The sequence below is a fragment of the Rhodamnia argentea genome, chromosome 2 (assembly GCF_020921035.1).
Source record: "Rhodamnia argentea isolate NSW1041297 chromosome 2, ASM2092103v1, whole genome shotgun sequence".
NCBI classification, from domain to species: domain Eukaryota; kingdom Viridiplantae; phylum Streptophyta; class Magnoliopsida; order Myrtales; family Myrtaceae; genus Rhodamnia; species Rhodamnia argentea.
The window spans coordinates 16,779,410-16,801,005 of record NC_063151.1 but is presented as its reverse complement, the minus strand read 5'-3'; the positions used below and the strand labels follow the sequence as shown (position 1 = coordinate 16,801,005).

The 21,596-nt window shown below is 38.3% G+C and overlaps 2 protein-coding genes across 2 annotated transcripts; both read left to right on the top strand.

Annotated features, from left to right (window-relative positions):
• Positions 1 to 10,324: 10,324 nt before the first annotated feature.
• LOC115757533 (peroxisomal membrane protein 11A) lies at positions 10,325 to 11,490 on the top strand. The gene has a single exon (XM_048274402.1). The coding sequence runs from the start codon at positions 10,390 to 10,392 to the stop codon at positions 11,188 to 11,190; it is 801 nt and encodes a 266-aa protein (XP_048130359.1). The 5' UTR covers positions 10,325 to 10,389; the 3' UTR covers positions 11,191 to 11,490.
• Positions 11,491 to 15,967: 4,477 nt separating this feature from the next.
• LOC115757531 (lysophospholipid acyltransferase LPEAT1-like) lies at positions 15,968 to 21,109 on the top strand. The gene is given in 10 exon segments (XM_030697799.2): positions 15,968 to 16,182; positions 16,185 to 16,631; positions 17,061 to 17,180; positions 17,313 to 17,350; positions 17,803 to 17,867; positions 18,146 to 18,214; positions 18,368 to 18,501; positions 19,179 to 19,319; positions 20,252 to 20,315; positions 20,690 to 21,109. Coding segments are annotated over 10 exon segments (1,149 nt in total). The 5' UTR covers positions 15,968 to 16,131; the 3' UTR covers positions 20,710 to 21,109.
• Positions 21,110 to 21,596: the final 487 nt, after the last annotated feature.

The window sequence follows — 21,596 nt, the reverse complement described above, 5'->3', positions numbered from 1 at the left end:
AACCGACCAACTTATTTTCAATGAGCCAAATGCTAAAAAATTCGAAAAACTTTTTCCCGAAAGATTTTTTTTTTAAACAAACGGAGCCTAATTTCAAAAAATTATGTATATTCCACATGTGGTCTTGGTATTTACAGGTGTTCAGCGGCAAAGCATATTGAAATTTCCATGATTTGATAAAATAAAAATAAAATAAAATCGCTACAAACGATTTCCAGCCTAGACAATTACAATGCATGCTCTTTTTTCAGAATCGTCATCCTCAACTGTATCTTACTTTTCTTGCCATCTATAAAAAAAAAAGTTCTGACCCTTAACAAACTACATATTATCCGCAAGAGCATGTTTAATTCAATGTTGCAGATTTAACCTCACGGTCTGCTAGGCAAGTCGACTATCCTTGCACCTCCCAAAATACGAGTGGAGAGTCCAAAACGAACGATGTACTCGAACTCAAACCCGTCATTCGCAGACTGACCAAAGTTTTCTCGAGCCCTGAGGATGAAACCCTGTGACCCTTGACTTGCAAAGCCAATTTCTGAAGTACTTGACCAATCATCAAGGTTGTTTGCATGAGTCTAATTCAGGTCAAACGCCCAAATGAGAGGTGCTGTCCTTTTTCTTTTCCAAATAAGATAACAAAGTCATTTTGCCTCTTTTTTGGGTGAAGGGCGAGTACGGCGTCGTGCGCTTCTAATCATGGGCGATCTGATAGGAAAGAGAAAGAAAGAAAGTTGGTGGAAAAGGTCAAATTCAAATTGTTTGAATTAGAAAACTTTCTGTATCTCCTATTAATGATTTTTCTTGCTAGGAAAATAATTTTATATTTCTCTCTATATCTTAACTAAGAAATGGAAACAGCTCAGCATTTTATAAATGCTTTAAGACAAATATTCGAACGAAAATAAGGACAACTATTTTTAAAAGTAAAGTCCAAAATTGTGAGCAAACTATTATTTCTTTTTATGTGACTCGTGTATGTTCCGACGAAAAAAATATGTTATATGAACTCTTGCGATGTCGTGATCATTAGACACTCGGAGATTTAATTAGTGATTAAAGTCCAATCGAGGGTAGTCGATGATGGTCAAATTAAATTTTCAAATTCGACCTTGAATAAAAGATAGATGGGAAACAATCAGACAAATTGCATGAAACTTTTTCAAATTAGAACGAGCAGCTTACATTTTTTTTTTTTAAGATCATGCTTGCTCGATGACGAAAAGTGAACATAAACCGCTAATGGAGATGACTGAAGCGCGTAGAAAATAAATAACCTTACAAAATTTGTATAGAGAGCTTTTATAATTAAAGGTGCTAGAATTATGAAGCCTAATCTAATTTGAATTTAAAATTCGAACCTAGGCACATCTAATCTAAATTGATTTGTTACAAACGATCCTCATATCTTCATGCTTTTAGAGTCAAAATCTGATGTGCTGTTTTTCAATTTCTCATGTCCGATCGGGAAAAATTATTCAAAAAGTCATAAATTGTATGACGATCAATTCGATCTTAAACTTTTCAATTTAGTTAATTTAGTCCTGAACATTTTTATAATTCACTAATCTAGTCCTGAACCTTTGACAATTCGCTAATGTAGTGCTCCCGGCAGATTTTCAAACGTGACAAACTAGTCAACGCCGGCCATTCTACATGGCTCAGCTAGTATTTAAATGGAAATCATGGGGATACTTACCAAAACAGTCATAAACTATTGCAATTATACCAATTTAATCCTAATCCTATTGCAATTGTGCTAATTCAGTCCATTTAGTTGGTTGGCATTGACGTGACCAAAATTTTACTATATTTTAATTTTTCAATATATTTTTTAGAATTTTTAATTAATTTTTTTATTTTTTCTTTTCTTTTTTATGTTCTTCCTTCTCTGCTTCTATTTGTGGCTAGTGAGGGCATTACGGTCCCCAACCGACCTCGCCATGGCTACCTTGGCCCACAACCGTCATGGCCTCACCCAACCTAGGCGAGGCCGATCGGGGGCCGTGAAGCCCTCGGCGGCCATAATAGCAAAAGGAAAGAAAAAATAGAAACAGAAAAAAATAAAGAAAACATAAAAAATTGAAATATTATTAAAAGATATCCACATTAGCGTTGGGCGATAAAGTGAACTGAATTGACACAATTGCAATAAGTTTATAACTTTTCCTCTTTCAATCTTTCCATGCTAGACTCATTAAATCACGTCTTTTATAGTGGGAAAGGGGTCTAGGCAGTTAATTAAAGAGGAAAGAGGGAAAGAAGGGTTTGTTCGATATCGAGAAGTGGCACCGGAGGGAGAAAATGCAAAATTGACAAGGAAAACGACGTTTTTTGGGGAAAAAGCCGAGCCAAACCGCCTACGGCTGTTTGCAATGGATTCGTCTCGAAAAATTACGTGAAATAAAAAAAAAATCGTCTCAAAAGGACGTCCGAGCGATGAGATATGCCATTCCAAAGTTTTGCCTTTTCTTTATTTGTTTCCACTCTTTTGTTGCGATTTTTAATCTTTCCATGCGGTTTTTAACTCTTTTGCTACGGTTTCCCATATATCTATTACTGCGGTTTCCAACATATTCCTGCGGCTATATTGCATTATATCACAACATTATTTATTAATTATATATCTTAATAAATATTTACATTAATTATTTCTAATAATGTTATAAATATAAGCTTCACAAGAAAAAAAATTATAAATAAAATAAATATTCTAAGTATCAATAATTAAAAAAAATACGAAATTAAAAAAAAAAAAGATTGCGGTCCGGATTTGTGCCTTGCTCGGCGGGCCCATCGCCGAGCGGGCCTCACTAGGCAATTCAACCGCCGAGCGAGGCCCAAATCAGTAAATATTTATTTTAAAAAATTAATTTTGTAAATATTTATTTTTAAAAAATTATTTTGGAAAAAACCCTCTGTATTAGTTAAAGATTGACTATAAAACGAAGATAAGGACAAAGTTTGGTGCTAACTTTGTTGGTTAATATATATATATATATATATATAAACCTCTTAAGTCTTTAAACATTATAATTATGTCACCAACTCAGAGGACTTAGAAGCATAAGACAGAATTTTTTTTTTTTTCGGTGCGCCCGTTCGGTCCATTTGTCCTATGTGATCCGACAACGACCAATTGATGGCTTGTGTCGCAATGCGTTCTCAGTATCTTAGTCCATAACCATTTGAATAAAGAGAATTGTCCAATCCATTATTAAGTTAATTCGCTGACAAAATGACTTCTACGCACTAACATAACACTCGCGCAAAACAGATATTTAAAGTTGTCTATATCGTAAAGCTTGTGCGTGAAACTTTAAAAATTCATTTGAATCGAACCGTAATCTATAGTCAATTTCCGTTGACACCTACGACTCCACAACACCCTAACTATCATTTCCATATAATCCACATCTTAAAAATTCCTAAATCAGACTTCACAATCTAGAATTCACATAACTCCGATTATGCCCTAACTCCGAAAATTACTCCAGCTAGATGAACAAAAAGGCTTGCATCCTTATTAGGCGTTGCGAAACATTGTTAATTTGGCTTGTCGGGACGTCCAAAATGAATTTTTCTCTATCTTTCTCTTCGGTTCTTCTTGCCTCTGTATTACCGTGAAGCCTCCCCTCCTGTCCCTCTTCCGTTTTAATCCTGACAAGTCCTATAATTTTAACTTTAGATTATTAATCCCTCACGCAATAACTAAATTAGATAGCAGATTTACTTTATCGTGCAAAATAAAAAGAAGGTTTAACACACGATGTTTATTCACTTTCGCTTATATCTATTCTTTAGTTACATTTGTTCGATTGTGAAAAGAAAAGAAAAAATCAGGCAGTTTGTTAAACAGACACTAAAATAATGTTGTTGCCATTGAAGTATATGATGTGAAAAAGGAAAGTCGGAGCATACTTTGGCTTCGTTTGTTTCATCAATAATGGATGATTTGGAAAATATTTTTCTAAAAATGATCGTCCGCATCGCTTGAAATAATTAATTAATAGTATGCAAGAAACATGTCCCTAGGTAGCAATGGTTGTCGATCCAATAACATACGTGTTTGTCTTGTATCGCATGAAATAATTAGTTAATTTTTTTTGTAGCTTTTTGCTTTCCTAAAGAAATTCGAAATCGCATAAAAGGTATATTTTTAAAGTTTGAAATTATGAGAAACTCTACTTGACTCTACATGTCAACGCTTGTGAGTTTTTAGAAAGTTTTTAGATGTTCGATATCAACTAGAGTCCAATATCTTAGCCTTTGGATCGTGGCATATGAAGTCTCGTGTTAGATGGATGCGACCTTGCGATATTATTTCATAAATAAGACGTGACCCACTCTCAAGAATGATCCGTAGGGTGACAGGGTTCATACAACATGCGACTCTTGACAAGCTTCTAAGATGATGGAAGTGGTATGAATATTTCGGGCCACCCATCGAATAGAAGGAGTATCGCCAGATAATACGGATCGAAACCGACGAGGATGTCAATTCTTTTAAGTGGCTAGTGTGTGCCCACTGATAATTCACAACCTACACTCCAACGAGACATTGTGATGTTATTCATGAGTAAGGTCCACTCTCAAATATTCACCAGCTTTTACTCGGAGTACTCATTTTGATCGCCGAATTGTTAGTTAGGCAAGGGTTGATTGATCTGTTATTCGCATATGGTTCTTGTTTTCCTATAACTTGCATTCGTACGGCATTAGCGTCTTATCGACGAGTAAAACAACAAGTCATCGATAATCAGTGGACAAAACCAAGGAAGGAACCATACATGTATTGTTCCATTTGAGTAAACAAATGAAGCACCCTACTTTCCTGGTTAACTTTTAGTTAGTCGACAAAGGTGTCAAATGAAAAATTCATCGAGTTTGTTCATAGATAACCGATTAAGAGATTGACTTAAAGTTGATCGTTTGGGATCGGAAATTCCTGAGATGTGAAAGCATGCCAAGACTGCTGAAGAACTGCTTATAGGCAGTTATGTTGTGAACATTATAAATATTATCATCGGTATACGGATGACTCCCCCTGCACAAACAAATAGGACATGTTATCTCCCAATTATCTTTCTTTTCCTGAATCGTAGCCGTAGTTTCCAAATATCTCGCCATTGATTAAATTCCGGTATGTATCTTATCTTAGTTGTTGCTTTCATGCCCTCGCCGTTGGTTAAATTTCAACTTTGTACTTTTATGTCATCAAGCTTTGTCGTCGATTAAATTTCGATAAAGTTGATGTACGTTTGATTCCATGGAAACTTGGTCGCCAATTTTCCTCGCGTGACGGTGACATGTCCGATTCAGAATCGCCACAGGCCCACTGGGATGTGGCGTCGCCGGGTCCAAGTCGGGCAAAGCAAGTTTCAGTTGAAGAATCGACAGGTGATTTGACCGAAATGGCACAAAGGCTTCTAGTCGATGACGTATGTGACGTACACGATCATATACTCTCTCCGTCTTCTCTTACTAAGATGAATAGGTATCGACTAGTGGCAGATTATAAGTCGTGGACTCTAATTGCTGCGAATCATGGGCATGCCAATTTTGTACATAGTTTGACCACCAAAAAAAAAAAAAAAAAAGTATATGCACTGAACGTCCTAAAATTTATCTCGAAAACATAATTAAGTCATAAAACTTTCAAAAAAATACAATTAAGTCCTAAAACTTGTCAAATTAATGCAATCGAAGTCTTCCGTTAACGCCATCAACTTATCTAACAGAAAATGCTGGCATGGAATTTTAAAATTAATTTCTCTCTCTTAAGTGGCATTTTTTGTTATTTTATTTTTAAAATTTTATTTTAAACTAATTAAAAAACTAAGAAAAGGCCATAATTTAGTTTTGAAAGGCAAAAACTAAAACAGAAAAAAAGAGTGGAAGAGCAGTTCGAGCAGGGTCTCGCCGGTGAGGCTGGGCCGCCGCCGCCGCCCCCCATTGCCGGAGAGTCGGCGGAGGTCGCCGACCTTGGCCGGGGGTGGTCGGCCATCGCCAGACTCAGGAAAGATCTCATCGGCTCGACTTGCCCAGATCTAGCCAGGTCTGGGTTAGAAACCCAGAATTGAGCAACTGCTTCACGGTCAAATAACTCTAGGCCAAAAGCACCTGATCGTCCTTCTATTCTTGTTTGCCTCATTCTCTCGCTGATTAATTAAAGGGGGCGTAGGTGCTATGGAAGGAGGAAGCTGACAACCCTGAGGAAGTAATTTTTCCCGTAACAGTTCATTCTACACCTGATCATGATGCAGTGCTGCAGGCGGTCCAACCGCAAACACGGATACAGAACTTGTTTGGGATTCAATGCGGCGATATTGACTCCATCCCCTTTAATATGCCGCTTGGGACTCAGTTGCTTGCTCAGTTGCTCTGTGGCGATATCCTCAACCTAGATCTGGGCGAGCCGGGCTGGTGAGGTCTCACCCGGGGCTGGCGACGGCCGGTCACCCTCGGCTAGGGTCGGCGATCTCCAGTGATGGGCTGCGGCCGCGGCCTAGCCTCACTGGTAAGGCCCTGCTCTAGCTGCTCTTCCTCTTTTTTTTTCTTTTTAAAACTAAAATTTAGCCTTTTCTTAGTTTTTAATTAGTTTAAAATAAATTTTAAAAAGGAAATAAAAAATGCCATGTAGGAGAAATAAATTAATTTTAAAATATCAAGTCAGCATTTTTCATTTAACAAGTTGACAGCATTAACAAAAAAATTCGATTGCATTAATTAGATAAGTTTTATGACTTGATTGCACATTTGCGACAAGTTTTATGACTTATAATGCACATATCCCAAAAAAGAAATTTTGTACATAGTCGTCCTCAAAAGAAGTTGTCAAAATTGATTGTTTGGACATGACATTTGAGGGCCTAATTCCTTTGAAAAAAAGGATTAATGCCACGAAAAATCTCAAAATGGTACTTCCATGACAAATTTACCCCAAATTTTTTTTAACCACGAAAAACCCCAAACATGTACACTTGTGATAAATTTACTCCAAACTATTTTTTTGACAATCAAAAACCTTAAACTCATACCCCAGTGACAAATTTACCCTAAACTAATTTTTTTGACCACGAAAAATCTCAAATTGATACATTTGTGACAAATTTACCCTTTGTTAAATTAGGTTAATATCACGAAAAATCTCAAATTGATACACCTATGACAAACAAAGGGTGAAAACCCTAAAGTGGTATACCCATGAACTGTCACATGCCATCTAACTTAACAACTTGACGGTTAAATTTAGCGAAAACTAATGGAGGATAAATTTGGCACCGATATACCAATTTTGGGTAAATTTGTCATAAGTATACCGATTTGGGGTTTTTCATGATCAAAATAATAGTTTGGGATAAATTTATCACCGATGTATCGATTTACGGTCTTTCGTGATATTAATTCAAAAAAAAAAAAATTGATTTTATGACCAATTCAAATTTCTGCCCCCAACTTTTGTCCAAAAAAATAGCAGAACATTCACCCTATTCGGAAGTCTGCCAACCCACCCAAGAATTCGCACTAGCTTCTTCAGAATTTTCAACATGAGGGCCAGGTAGATGTCTATTGTCAGAACTTACGTTTTCTTTAAAACCCTTACATTAGTATGGCACAATAGCAGCATTCTAACATTTATAATCTTGAAAAAATCAATAGTGAATTTTGGATTAGTGGACAAATTTAAGACTAGAGCGAAAATTGATGACTATTTTTAGACTAAAAAAATAATCTAATTAACTTTTAATTGTGTGTACTTGAGATATTTTGAATCTCAAGTTGAGTATCGTATTTCATTTTAAAGGAAAACCCTTTCATTCTAAGAAAGTGTAGCTTCTTTGGGATCGACTAAGCCTCCGAATCACATAATTTATTTATGATCGTGCTCATTTTGTATCTATTTGTACTTCGGAAAGGTTGGAGTTCAAGTTTATGGCCATAATTAGATCCAAAGTCTGAGATTTTTTTCGGTAATTTTAGCCCAAAGTCAGAGCTTGCCGCTACGCAACGCCATTAGAGCATATTTTTTTTTTTTGTTTTTTTGTCTATCCTATCTCTAACTCTCTTCTCTCTACTTTTGTTATGCCTCTTTGCAGAGCGCGAGAATTGAAATCTACACCAATGATACTAACGTCCTTACCCCCAATCTCTTTACCGGTAGGGTCGGATGCCTATCGGCCAGTACGATAAGTTTTTTTTTTTTTTTTTCGTTTTTTTTTAAAGACAAGGAAGGCACGCATAACAATGATAGGATGGAAGGCACACTCCACCATGCTTCCGATAATTTTGGCTTATCCACAGCCACGCGGGCTGCGCTTGCTTCCAAATTACACGCCGCCTCCGTTGAGAGAGTCCCCCTTCCCGCGACCCACGTCTAATTACTCTAGACTCCCCGAACTGATCGTATTATGCCAAAGCTCGGAGAACGTCATGGGGTCACAGTGTCATGCCCAAGAGTTTCGTGCTTTCTACTTCACCTGGGGGTACAATCAAAAGCGACTCAGATCGAATACCGCGCCAAATTTGAGCTCGGCTCAATTCGCATTTCTGTGCTCGGAAACTTGGCTCGAGCTCGATTGAGCATTGGAAGTTATGCTCGAATATAAAAGTTGAGATCTATTTCGATTGGTTTACAAAAGAGCTTGAGCTTTCTCAAAAAGCTACGGTATAACGAGCATATCACGTAGTTTTGAGAGAACTTTTGGATCAAATTTTGCTTATGTTCTGAATGATTTGAGAAAGAAAAGTAATAATAGTAGCAGCTCGATTAAGCTCTCCAGCTCATTGAGAAAAGTATTTGGCGAGTTGAGCTCGACTCGGTAAGGTGCTTGAGTAGAATCAAGGGAGTGGAACTCGAGCAATGGTCGAGTTGAACCCGAGCTACTCACATAAAACCCAACTCAAGTGTCATCCCAACAAAGAAAATTTTTTTATAGGTATGAATGGTTTTAGGTTCCATACAAAATTCACATGAAACCTACCCATCGGAATAGGCTTTTCGTTCCTTGAAATCTACCCTACATATCTTGAAACGTGAAACCTACCACATCACAGGTTTTAAGGTTCGAGGGTCTACTCAAGTTTATCTATATTCTCAATTGAATGATTGTAGTGAATCATCACATTTAATTAACATTACTTGCTGCTAGCCCATTACAATCCACCAACCACAATTCATATTTAGACACTAAAATGATATGATATATTAACAAAACAAAAAAAAAGTCTCAATTATACATATTGTCGGAAATGAAAGCTTCGACTAGTGATTACGGACTACACACTTATCATCGGACGCCATAGAACTGCAGGATCGCGCGAAAATATATACTTAGAAAAACATAAAAACTTATTTCAAGTTCTAGATTATGCTACCCGAAGCTCGGAACCAACTCTTCGGAATAGATTCATTAATTTTTGGAACATGCAACCTACCCCGCATACACTAGGAACCTGGAATCAGACAGGTTTTATATGGAGCCATGCTCATCCCTAAATTTTTTACGGCCCCTTCATGCTTACACACGAAGGGTGATGGGCTTGCCCGACAGACACGTGTTTGCAATGTAATTTGTATATAAAGGAAGAAAATATATTTCTTTTGATGACTAATTCACCTTCAAGCACAATCTCTTAAGTTGGAGGGCAATCAAAGTATGAATGGTGTGACCAAGGTCTAAAATGTCAATCTCATTAACTAAAATTGTGAACTCTAGTTAGGTTTGAGGTGGACATATCAATTTGAACTCAAGTTTATGCACTTTGATTTTCCTCTTGCCAATGAATACTTAAACATACACGAAGAGAAATATTCATTTGAAGTCCTTGAATTTTATCAATGAAATGCAAATCACTTCTAAACTTTTGGATCATATCGGCCAAGTCTAAATCTACAATCAAGTCCCTTAATGAACAATATCGAAGTTTTCATGGAAAAGTCCATGAAAGTTGCCTACATTGCAATATTAAATTTCACTTTTCTCGATACATTTATGATTTAATTTCACTTTTCAATAGATTTTTTAGATTTTATTGCATCAATCAAAAGATGTAGGACTTGATTGTGCTTCCTCATATAGTTTTAGCATCTGATTAAATTTTAGTCACATTTCCTATATAAAGGATTTACACCTAATTCTCAAAATTTCATTTGTTGGAGGACGAATAAATTTCAATTGTTAATGCACTTAATTCTCAAAATTTGATAATTAACCCTACCGCAAGAGGGCATTACGGTGGAATACTGAGCGCGTCCAATTCCCACCACTTCTAAGCGCGTGGGACTTCCGGAGAATTAGTCCTAAAGCGCCGTCATTTAATGTGTCTCTTTCTCTGCCGGTTCGGTCGGATCGCTTTCCTTCTCTCTGTCTATCTCTCTGCAACTCCATGGAACCACCGACGTCTCGAGCTCCACCCCCGCTCGATCCGTCCCCGACCACCACCAAAAACCCGGCCGCGACGGCCACGAGCAAAACCAGAGACAGGGACTTCCTCCTCCACCTCGAGGCCTACCTCGCCAAGCGAGACGGCGTCGACAAGGTCCTCAAAATCTCCAGGTACGCCGCGAAGATCATCCTCTCCTCCTCCCTCCTGCCCGAAACCCTACCCCTCCATCGCCGCCTCAAGGGCTTCGAGTCCAGCGTCGGCCTGAGCCGGAAGGCCTTCCGGGTCGGCAAGTTCGTCCAGGACGTGAACGCCTTCCGAGCCTCGCACCTCGACTCCGGGCAGGACCTGATCCTCTCCCTCATCGCCTACGGCGGCGAGGGGATATACTACTTCGTCGAGCAGTTCGTCTGGTTGGCGAAATCCGGCCTCATCGATGGCCGCCACTCGCGTGTTCTGTCGAAGATCAGCGCGTGGGCGGAGTTCGTCGGCTACATCGGCAGCGTGAATCTGAAAATTAGGGATTTGAGGAGGTTGCGGGAGGACGAGGCGTGCGTCGAGTCGAGCATCGAGATCGCGACGTCGAGGGGGATTAATCCCAAGGAGGAAGAGTTGAAATTGAGGAAGCTGAGGGAGAAGAAGTTGATGAAGAAGATGTCCGTGGTTCAGGACCTGGCTGACGGATTGATGGCTTTGGCCGACATCAGGGACGGGAAGGGGCGGCTGTCGGCCCCGCTTTTGTTGTCGTCCGCGGGGCTCGTGTCGGCCCTGATTAGCACCCATAAGAACTGGGTGTCTTGTTGATCCTTGCCACGGCTCTGCGCGGTGAGTTCCTAGCTGCTTTCTTTCATTTCAATGGCGATCACATGGATTCTTGTTTAGAGGATTTGGCAGGGCAAATGGTAGAGAAGGACTAGGAATTGGAATTGGAACTGGAAATGGGGATGGGATACAAATAAAGAGAGGTTCTTGTGCTTCACCATCATTTGATGAAGGCATAGCGGATTTTATCTATTCGATTGATGGGTTCTGATGTGCAAACTGAGATGTCATTCTTGAGCAATAGTTGCAATTGCAATGTCCGTTCTTTAAGTTCTTTGTCAAGTATAATAAGAGTCTCACAATTCAAGCAGGGAGGATGATGACATTGACTGAGAATTTCAATCTCGAATCCTCGGTCTGAACTTATCGTGTCGGAATTCGACCAAGAATGTCGAATTCAAATCGAATCAAACGAAGGGGAATGCATAGCCCCCTTCTGGAGTCCGCTGAAAAATTGATGGTTTTAACTCTTGGGTCGATCTCTCTGTAGGAACTTGGCGAGCTTATCGCAACCAGCGGTCTTCGAATGATGTCTCTGGTGGCTGCAGATGTTTTGGACTTGCCGAAAGGAGCTGGTTTTGAGTCATTTGCTACGCTGACTATTATCAGTAACTGTAACCTCCAGCATATGGTGGTGCTCACTGCTCTTCGGGGAGGGCCAGCGACCGCCAACCAGGGACAAGGGCCTTGGCCCTCGCCAGAGTCGGGAGAGGGCCGTGACCCTCTCCTTTTTTTTTTTTTTTTTTTTTTTTTAAGAAGCTTTTGTCTTTTTTAATTTTTAATCTAATTTAATCAAAGTTTAAGTTAAAATTGTCTTTGGACCAAAATGCTCTTGACCGGCTAGAATATTTAGCTGGCCGGCGAGGTTATGCTTTTATTTAAAACAGTCACGATCATTTCATGCCTTTATTTGAAATAAAATTCACTTTAAACCTTCATTTGTGAAAATGATGACATTTCAAATTTTTATTTTTTAACAAAAAGAAAACCCTCATTTGGAATTTTCCTAAAAGAGAAAAGGACGTTTTGCAAGACCCCATTTCCTTCGCTAGTCTATCTTTCTTCAAGACGAGGAAGTAAAGAATATTTATTTATTTGGATTTTCTCCCCCTCCAACATAATCTTCGTCGTGATCGATTGATAAATGTCATATATTTGATTATCGCGATATATGGAATCTCATAATAATCTAAAATTATCGCGTGTATCATATGTGTGTGTTTTCATAATACTCTGGAGGGTATATAAAAGACTCTCATTCCTTGCATTAATTATTAAATGAAATATAGAAAGGCCATTTTTTTAATTTTTCTATTGCCATCAATCACAGTAAGCAAAACAATGATACATAGATTTAATATCACGGAAAACACTAAATTAATTTACATGTGATAAATTTATTCTAAATTATTTTTTTTTCCACAAAAATCCCAAACTAGTATATTTATAATAAATTTATCTCAAACTAATTTATTGACCACAATAAATCCTAAACCGATACACACGAAACAACTTTATCCTAAATTATTTTTCTTACTACCAAAAATCTTAAATTGGTATATTTGTAACAAAATTACCCTTCATTAATTTCTGTTAAATTGGGTTAATACCACGAAATATCCCAAATTAATACACCTGTGATAAACAGAGAGTAAAAAATCTAAACCGATATACTGATCAACCGCCACGTGTTATCTAATTCAACAATTTCACGGTATAATTTAACGGAAACTAACGGAGAGTAAATTTGTCGCATGTGCATCGGTTTGAGATTTTTTGTGGTAAAAAAATTAGTTGTGGGTAAATTTGTTAAGGATGTACTAATTTGAGATTTTTGGTGGTCAAAAATATAATTTTTGGTAAATTTTTTGTCACGTAGTACCGGTTTAGGGTTATTATGGTTAAAAAAATAGTTTGGAATAAATTTATTATAGGTATACCAATTTGGGGATTTTGGTGTTCAAAAAAGTAGTTTTGGCTAAAATTGTCACATGTGTACTTGTTTGGGTTCTTTGTGATAAAAAATGAGTAAATTTGTCACAAATATATCAATTTGAAGTATTCCATGTTATTAACCAAAAGAATATTAGATTTAACTTCGAATAGTTACCATGGAAATGCTGGGATTATCTTCTAAAACTTCCATGGGTAACATCAGAGATTGAGATTTAAAGGTACACACACAAACCAGCATATGTAGTCATTTTTCTTTAAAAAAAAACATGGAAAAAAGATTCGATGTAATTATAGTGAAATTTGAAAATATTGTGGTCATGGGTTTACGATAGTTGTGTTACAGATAAATAAAATCTGCACATAAAAATGTACACATTTTAATTGCAAACTTGTATAAAACTATCGCGGCTAAAAAACCGAGCCTGTTATTATTTCTGGCAGCTGATGATTAATCAAAAGGACATATAACATCCATTTACTAGAGTTATAACATAAGAAAATCATGTTTTTGGTATCCGTCTATATGCATTAATGGACATGTTACGTCATGAATTGAGTAACGAAAATAATATAAAATAAGTAAAAAAAAATTAGAATATTTTTGCGAGAATGCAATACATCATGTGCTCTTGCATGTACGAGTATTTTTGCGAGAAAATCACGTTCTACCTCGAAAGAAAGAGCCTTTTTTTTTTTGTGCATAAATCTAGTCTTTTCGAAGATTACGTATGTGAGAATACGAGTATTTCGTCCTCTTTTTTTTGGGTCGGAGTACCGAGTATTTTGTTAACGAAGTTTAAAACTAAAATGGTTAATATCATGAAAAACCCTAAATTGGTGTAAATTTACACCACGAAAAATTTACACCAATTTACCTCAAAATAATTTTTTGATCACGAAAAATCGAAACCGATATATTTGTGACAAATTTATACCAAATTATTTTTTTGATCACTAAAAATTCTAAACTGATATAGTTGTGACTGATTTACCCTAAACTAATTTTTTTTTTCACAAAAAGTCTCAAACTTATATATCTTTGATAAATTTACTTTCCGTTAAATTGGGTTAATACCATGAAAAATTTCAAACCGATACACATATATAACAAACAGAAAGTAAAAACCTCAAACTAGTGCATTCGTCGGTTGCCGTGTGTCATACAACTTAATGCTTTAACGGTTATATTTAACGAAAATTAATGAAGGGTAAATTTGTTACAAATGTATCAATTTAGAGTCTTTTGTGGTTAAAAAATAATTTATGATAAATTTGTTGCAGGTATATCGGTTTTGAATTTTCCGTGGTATTAGCCTAAACCAAAAACCCTGTCAACCGGAGAACTTTGAAACAGAAAAAGGCCAATCGAGAAAAAAGGAAAATAAGATGTGAGCCGTTTTGGCTGCGGGAGAAAATGGATAAAGCTTCGACCAAAAAATAAAAATAAAAAATAAAAAATAAAATGGATAAAGCAAATTTGATTAACGTGAAGTCAATATTGGGTCCCACCCCCCACTAATGCAAGGAGGAATCAATCACTTCGTTTTTATTTATTTATTTAGGATTCCCCGAATATCCGTTTGTCCCTCAACCAACATGAAAAGAAAGGGGAACAATTTATACGTTTCGTGGAAATTGACTGTACTCCAATTTTTCCATTTGTTTCGCAAAAATAAATAATTCAAAAATAATTTTTTAAAAATAATTGCTCGTGTCACTCGAAATTAGTAGTTAGTGGAGAAATTTTTTGTTATCGACACTAATTTTTGTATAAAGATTTTCATAGACGATGAAAATATTTTTAAATTCATTTATTTTTGTGAAAGATATGAATGATCGTTTTAAGGAAAATATTGTTCAAATAATTTATTTTCTGTGAAACAAACGAAGCCTTCAATACGAAAATTGCTTTAACTTAGAGTTGCGAAATTTATTTGCGCATTACGACCCACTAGACGATCCTAGTCGCCCCATCCTTGACAGATGCAAATAGGGGAGTTTGAGACCAGTGATTTCATCGACGATCGGACCCATCTTTTGTAGAATAGCCATGATTTTTTCCTTTTTAGATCGAGGATAAACTGTGAAATTAAAGTCATAATTTTTGGCTTGAAGACTAGGTCGTAGATTCGCAAGACCATGGTGGAAACACCTTGTGATTACTTGATTTTTGTTGTTAGGTCCTTCTATGACATGACCTCTTTTTTTTTTTTTTTTAACAAGGCAAAGGTAGTGCGATCAAAATTGCCTATCGAAAGTGTTGAGATAACATCTGCATCGGACATCATATTGAAAGGTTTAAGAGAAAAAGGGAGAGGAGGGGGAGTTCCGCTTTCTTCCTCCTCCGCCATTTGAGTTGGCGAGAGACTCTTGATTGAGTTTCGACGAGGGTTGACGAGCACTTGCCCATCTCTTGTTCCCTATATGATGATGATCGGGGAGACTTACGAAAATAGTTGAGAAGATCAACTTAGAATCGAAAATCTCAATGGATCACAAATCCAACTCTTGTCTATCTAGCAACAAGATTTTTTTTTTTTGACAAAAAAAGATCTTGTTGCTTTGGTAAAATGTGTGGTGCTCAAAGGATTGTATTAATTAATTAACGCCCCATGTGCACTTCTTAAGCAATCAACTAAAGAAAATAAAAAATCTCCAACAGGCCACCGCCTGATGATGACACGTCATCCAATCGAGGGGCTACGATCGGTGCCCGATCTGTCCTCGTCGCGGGGCCCATACCGGCATCGAATCCGACCACTCCACTTGGTGGGCGCATTTAAAAAAAGCGAAAAAAACAGAACTCTCACGCCAACGAACGATCGGAAAACCATGACACTAGCTTTCTCAGATCTACCAGCGCTCCTCTCTTCCTCCTCCACAATGCAACCGCCGCCGCCGCCGCTCCCGCCGCTCCGATTCCATTGAAACGTCCCCCGCCGCGTCAGCAGAATCTCCCCCTCCGACATGGAAAGCGAGCTCAAAGACCTCACCCCCACTGCCCCGCCCCCGCCCCCGCCCCCTCCGACAAGGACGACCGCCCCCTCCTCAAGCCGGAGCCGGAGGCCGAGACCGAGGCCTCCTCGATCACGCCGGAGAACCTGGCCGAGCTCGAGAAGCGGTTCGCCGCGTACGTCCGCCGCGACTCCTACGGTAGCATGGGCCGCGGCGAGCTCCCGCTGCGGGAGAAGGTGCTTCTCGGCGTCGCGATGGCCACGCTCGTGCCCATGCGCGTGGTCGCGGCGCTGGTGATACTGGTGGCGTACTACCTGATCTGTAGGGCCTGCACGCTGCTCAAGGCGCCGAACCGGGAGGAGCAGGGGGAGCAGGAGGACTACGCGCACATGGGAGGGTGGAGGAGGAAGGTGATTGTTGCGTGCGGGAGGGTGTTGTCTCGAGCCATGCTCTTCGTTTTTGGGTTTTATTGGATCAACGAGACATTCCGTGGCGCTTCCAGCGGTCCTGAAGTACCTTTCTTTCCCCCTTTTGAGTTTTAGTTCGAAGCTATTGGTGCTTGATTGATATTGATTGTGTTTTTCTGTTCTCAGAGATAAGGAGTAATTCATTGTGTCTGCTTTAGGATTGGTTTTTGTGTAGTGGTCACTAGGGCTTTTCACTTGCTAATTGAAATAAGTTTCGATAATTCAGTATCTGTTCTCATCAACTCTTGGTATTGAATCAATTAAACCTATGAATGGGATTAACACACGCCTTGCTAATTGAACTTGATTGTGAATCCACGGCCTGTTGTTGTGAGGTATCTTAGCCTAGTCATTTACAAGTGATTTTCGTTGTGGGATATGATTGATAGTGAGTTTTGGGTTCGCAAAATCCATTTGTTCCTCTGTTGCACAGGAATGACTCCAATTCTTTCTGTTTTTCCCCAATATCATTAGAATGAGGGCGGGAAACAACATGGAGAGCAGGAAAGACCTGGGGCGATTGTATCCAATCACGTGTCTTACGTTGATATCTTGTACCACATGTCTTCTTCCTTCCCGAGCTTTGTGGCCAAGGTTCGTTAGCTTTTCATGCGTGAGAATGTGCTGTTTCTGCCGCTTAGGTCATAATGGCTTTGGTGCCTTATCTTCTCTTGTACCTTTTCTATTATTGCTGACAATCTCTTTCTTTTTCTGTAATGGCTGAAGAGATCAGTGGCTAAACTTCCTCTGGTTGGTCTCATCAGGTTGGTCTACTTTTCTGTGAGCATCCTGAATTTGTCTGGTTACGTGTTTTTACTGTTACGTAATTTTATTTGTAGTCGAAGATGAAGTATACTCTCTTCCAGATCGTCATGTGATCTTTGTTACGGACTTGCTTCTTAGTTTTGATCATTGGTTCCTCATTTTGAATATTAGTCAAATGGCTATATTGAAGTTTATACTAGAACTTTATCTTTTTTCTTTAACCAAAAAATGCCAAGTCTCTATGTGTGGTTGTCTTTCTGTTTCCATGAATTTTGACAGTCGTTTATCGTGACCTTCACCTGCACATGTGAACATCCGCTGATTTTTTTTAAAATTTTTAATATGATAGCTTCTACATTCCTGATTTAATTGCTTTGTCCATTGCCAGCTATTGGCCTTTCTTGATAGACATGCTTAGGAATTGATACCCTTTATCGCTTGCTTTTGGCAGCAAATGCCTTGGCTGTGTCTACGTTCAACGAGAGTCCAAGTCATCTGACTTCAAGGGTGTTTCCGGTGCGTACCTTAGGCTGACATGGCCAAATTGTTGCACGAGCTGGACACAGTCTATTACTTACTCTTGAGAATAGATTGTTGCATTTTGTTCACTTCTTTCATTTAACTAGATCATTTGGCACTTCCCCTTCTTGCCTTTATGCTCCGAATGATTTGTAAGATAGACACAGTATCTATTCTCCTTGCAGTTTTTCTTTTTTTTTTTTAGCAGTTCTGGGTTCTAGTACTTTTTCACCATACCAAATATTTGACAGCTTACACTGGCATTTCTTTTGTAGGTGTTATCACTGAAAGAGTTAGGGAAGCTCATCAGAACAAAGATGCTCCAATGATGATGCTTTTTCCAGGTTATCATTATTTAATCCTCTGCATATTTGCTGATCGTGGTTAAATATGTCTAGCACTATGGTCTTCCATTGTGCCATGGTGCTCAGTTTTTTTTTGTCTCTTTCTGTATGTTATCTGAGAATTATCAAATAGTAACAATCTACTGTCAACAGAAGGCACAACCACAAATGGGGACTACCTACTTCCTTTCAAGACAGGTGCATTTTTGGCAAAAGCTCCTGTACTTCCGGTGATCCTAAAATATCCTTATCAGAGATTTAGTCCTGCCTGGGACTCCATAAGTGGGGTGAGTTATTGGCTTTTCCTTCCTTATCAACAAAGTTCAAGATGCAGATTGCAGGAAACTTCACAATGTTGGCCAGCATCCTCAGTTTTCTTCCGAACCTACTTTATTTTGCATTAGATTCTAATTGGCTTACTCATGCATTTCAGTTGGCATGATGAGAGGACTTCCGAATCCTTACATTTGTTTTATAATGAATGGATGATCTCTCTAGGGTTTGCTAAAAGAAGTTTTTTCATTGTTCTAGGGAGGATGCTCAAACTAGTCATCTTTTAGTGGGAGATTCATCTTGACTGTTCGCTAAGTTGTCCCAAAAAAATTGGCAACTTAAGGATAGAACCCATAGAATTTATGCTCGAGGTAAAGAAAGAAAGAGGTCTGATTTGCTGGACAGACTCCTGCCAAATTGAAGCTATCTGTCAAGTCTAAAACGGAAAAAAAGAAATTTAAGTTTGCATTATTGCTTTCCAGTTCGTTCTTGTTCTTTGTATTGGTTACCATGATGTAGTCTCATAAATATTAGTGACGTGTTTATCTTCTTCGTGCTTGTATTCTTGTCTACTTCTTTGCACAAGTCAAAATTCTGAGAACCTATCTGTTCTTTTTTTCTTTCAAGAAAAGACTATCTTGGGTTGCTTTATCTATTCCAAATGAAAAGTAATCATGGATTCTCTTTGCAGGCTCGCCATGTGATTTTTCTTCTCTGTCAATTCATAAATCATATTGAAGTGACACGGCTGCCTGTTTACTACCCATCAGAGCAAGAAAAGGGTGATGCAAAACTGTATGCGAACAATGTTAGAAGGCTGATGGCCAAAGAGGTATGCACTGTCATCGTTCTAGCTTTGTGTAGCATTTGAAGTCGGTGTTTTCTTGTAGGCTGCTTTAGTTGCCTCTTTATGGTCCTGACAAAGTAAATGCTGTAAGGATTAGGTTAGCTTATCATTGGCAGAACACATTCCATCCTCCTTCGATATTTCAAAACAAATGTATGTTCATCTACAGTTTGTTTTGTAAAGACATTGTGACTCTTCCTTTTCTGGAAGGAAGAATCTTTTGAGTGTGAATTAAGAGAAATTTGATCTCTCACAAAGTAGGTGGATTTTGAGTAGAAAATCAATTCAACTACCTATTTCCATTGTCGAGGCACCCATTGAAGGGGGGTTGCTGTAAATTCTGAACCTAGTAAGCCAGGACAGGCCTATGCAAATTGCATGTCAGTGTTAACTTGGACTCATTGACAGTTTCAAATGGAATCCCTTAACATCTGGGTACTAAAATTACTGCTTATTTTCTTTAAGACATGAGTATTTTCCCTGCACGTGCAACATATGTGGGCCTCCAAGTTATGAGAGCACTGCAGAGATAATATAAAATGAATATTCCTACTCCACCCCCAAACTCACCTGTCTGTTCCATTCCTGTGGTTTCAGATCTCCTGTCTTTAGTTGCTTACCCCGTGACTTGATCAAAAGCCATTGAAAATAATCAGAAAGTTGAAAAGACCTTCATTAGATCTCTCTCTCTCTCCCTCTCTCTCTCTCCATTTATTCCTGGTCTAAAGTCAATGTTTAGTATATGTTGGATACTGGACTTTGCCTTAATTTATCATTTGATTTTTTACTATGAAGAACTACGCTGTGAAACTCATATATATTGCTGATGTCATATAGCTGCGACTAAGCTGTGTACAAGGCATGACGGTGACATAATTCACATCTGAGTCAGAAATATTGGTTTGTTTTGCCTGCAGGGTCATTTGATTCTATCAGATATTGGCCTCGCTGAGAAGCGTGTATATCATGCGGCTCTTAATGGTAATAATAGCCTGCCTAGTGTTTTGCATCAGAAAGAAGACTGATTATTTCATGGCTAGGCTCCCAATTGATTTCTTGTTCCGGTTGAGTATAATATACAGTGATATTTGCTCTGGCTGGTTCTGCCAATGCAAAGGTTATCATTTTATCCATTTGAAGGAAATGGGAATAGTTGAGCTGATCTTGTAACTTACAGTAAATTTAGTGAATGAAAAGTTGAAATTTTGAAATACAATTGAAGGTCGTGATGCTAATGCTTTTTTTTCATGGGTTGTGTTGGCCTGTCTCTTGAATAATGCAAAGCCCCTAAATAAAACCTTATGAGCAGCAATATGGATCTGTAATGCTGAAGCTTCTCTTTCGTTGTGCTGCAGGTTTGATTTGCCAATGCTAATCTGGATATGCCGTCTGTGTATTCATTACTCAATTCTATTATTAATTTAAACAAACTAAAAAATCATTGTGAAAACCCTGTGCAGAACCAGAATACTTGCATCGAACCCGACCAAAATGTATTTTCCACACCATAGTTTTTTCCTCTGTAGCTAGGGTGGCATTTTCGAATCTGGCCACAGTTTCGTTTTTACATTATTGATTAATTAACTGTACTTTGAATGTTTTTTCACAGAGGCACTTCTTGTGTAGCCATGGGGAATGGGAACATCAGTTTATAGTCTGCTTGTAGGTTTAGCTTGGGAGTAGTGGTAGCCACAATTCCATATTGACATTTAAGCTTTATAAGTGGGTGATCATGTGAAGCATATTCGGGATTGCCTGCAATTCTTAACCTCTCAGATGATATATCTGCTGCTACTTAGATCGCACTGAAACTTTTATTCGGGACATTTCCATCCTTGGGGGCCTGTACTTGTCATGCACCGGGTGTGCACTGTGTGGCGGATGAGTCTTTGCAACTCCTGAAAATGAAATACTAATGGCTCCATGTGGCATCTCATGTGAAACTCCTTCACGCATGTGAAAAGAAAGAAATCGCAAATGCATGAACTAAGTTTGTTAAGATGGCAGCTTAGAAGAGTTCTCATGAGATTCAGCAATTTCACTGCTGTGGACACTAAGAGTAATGGTGAATGCAGCAGGACAAGACATATTATAGTAGCTTCATCGCTGTCAATCCAACAAGCCTACACAAGTTTCTATCTTTCCGTTATTATTGTCTAGATTACAAATTTCTTTTGCCTAGATTAGATCAAATGGCAGGGACAGGTTTTGAAATCATGTCATGAAGGAGAAATCTTCAGTTATTTCTGTTTTTTCTTCTCA

Bases quoted from the DNA above. Each gene is read 5' to 3' on its own strand.
- LOC115757533 (XM_048274402.1), top strand. From the start codon at position 10,390: ATGGAACCACCGACGTCTCGAGCTCCACCCCCGCTCGATCCGTCCCCG.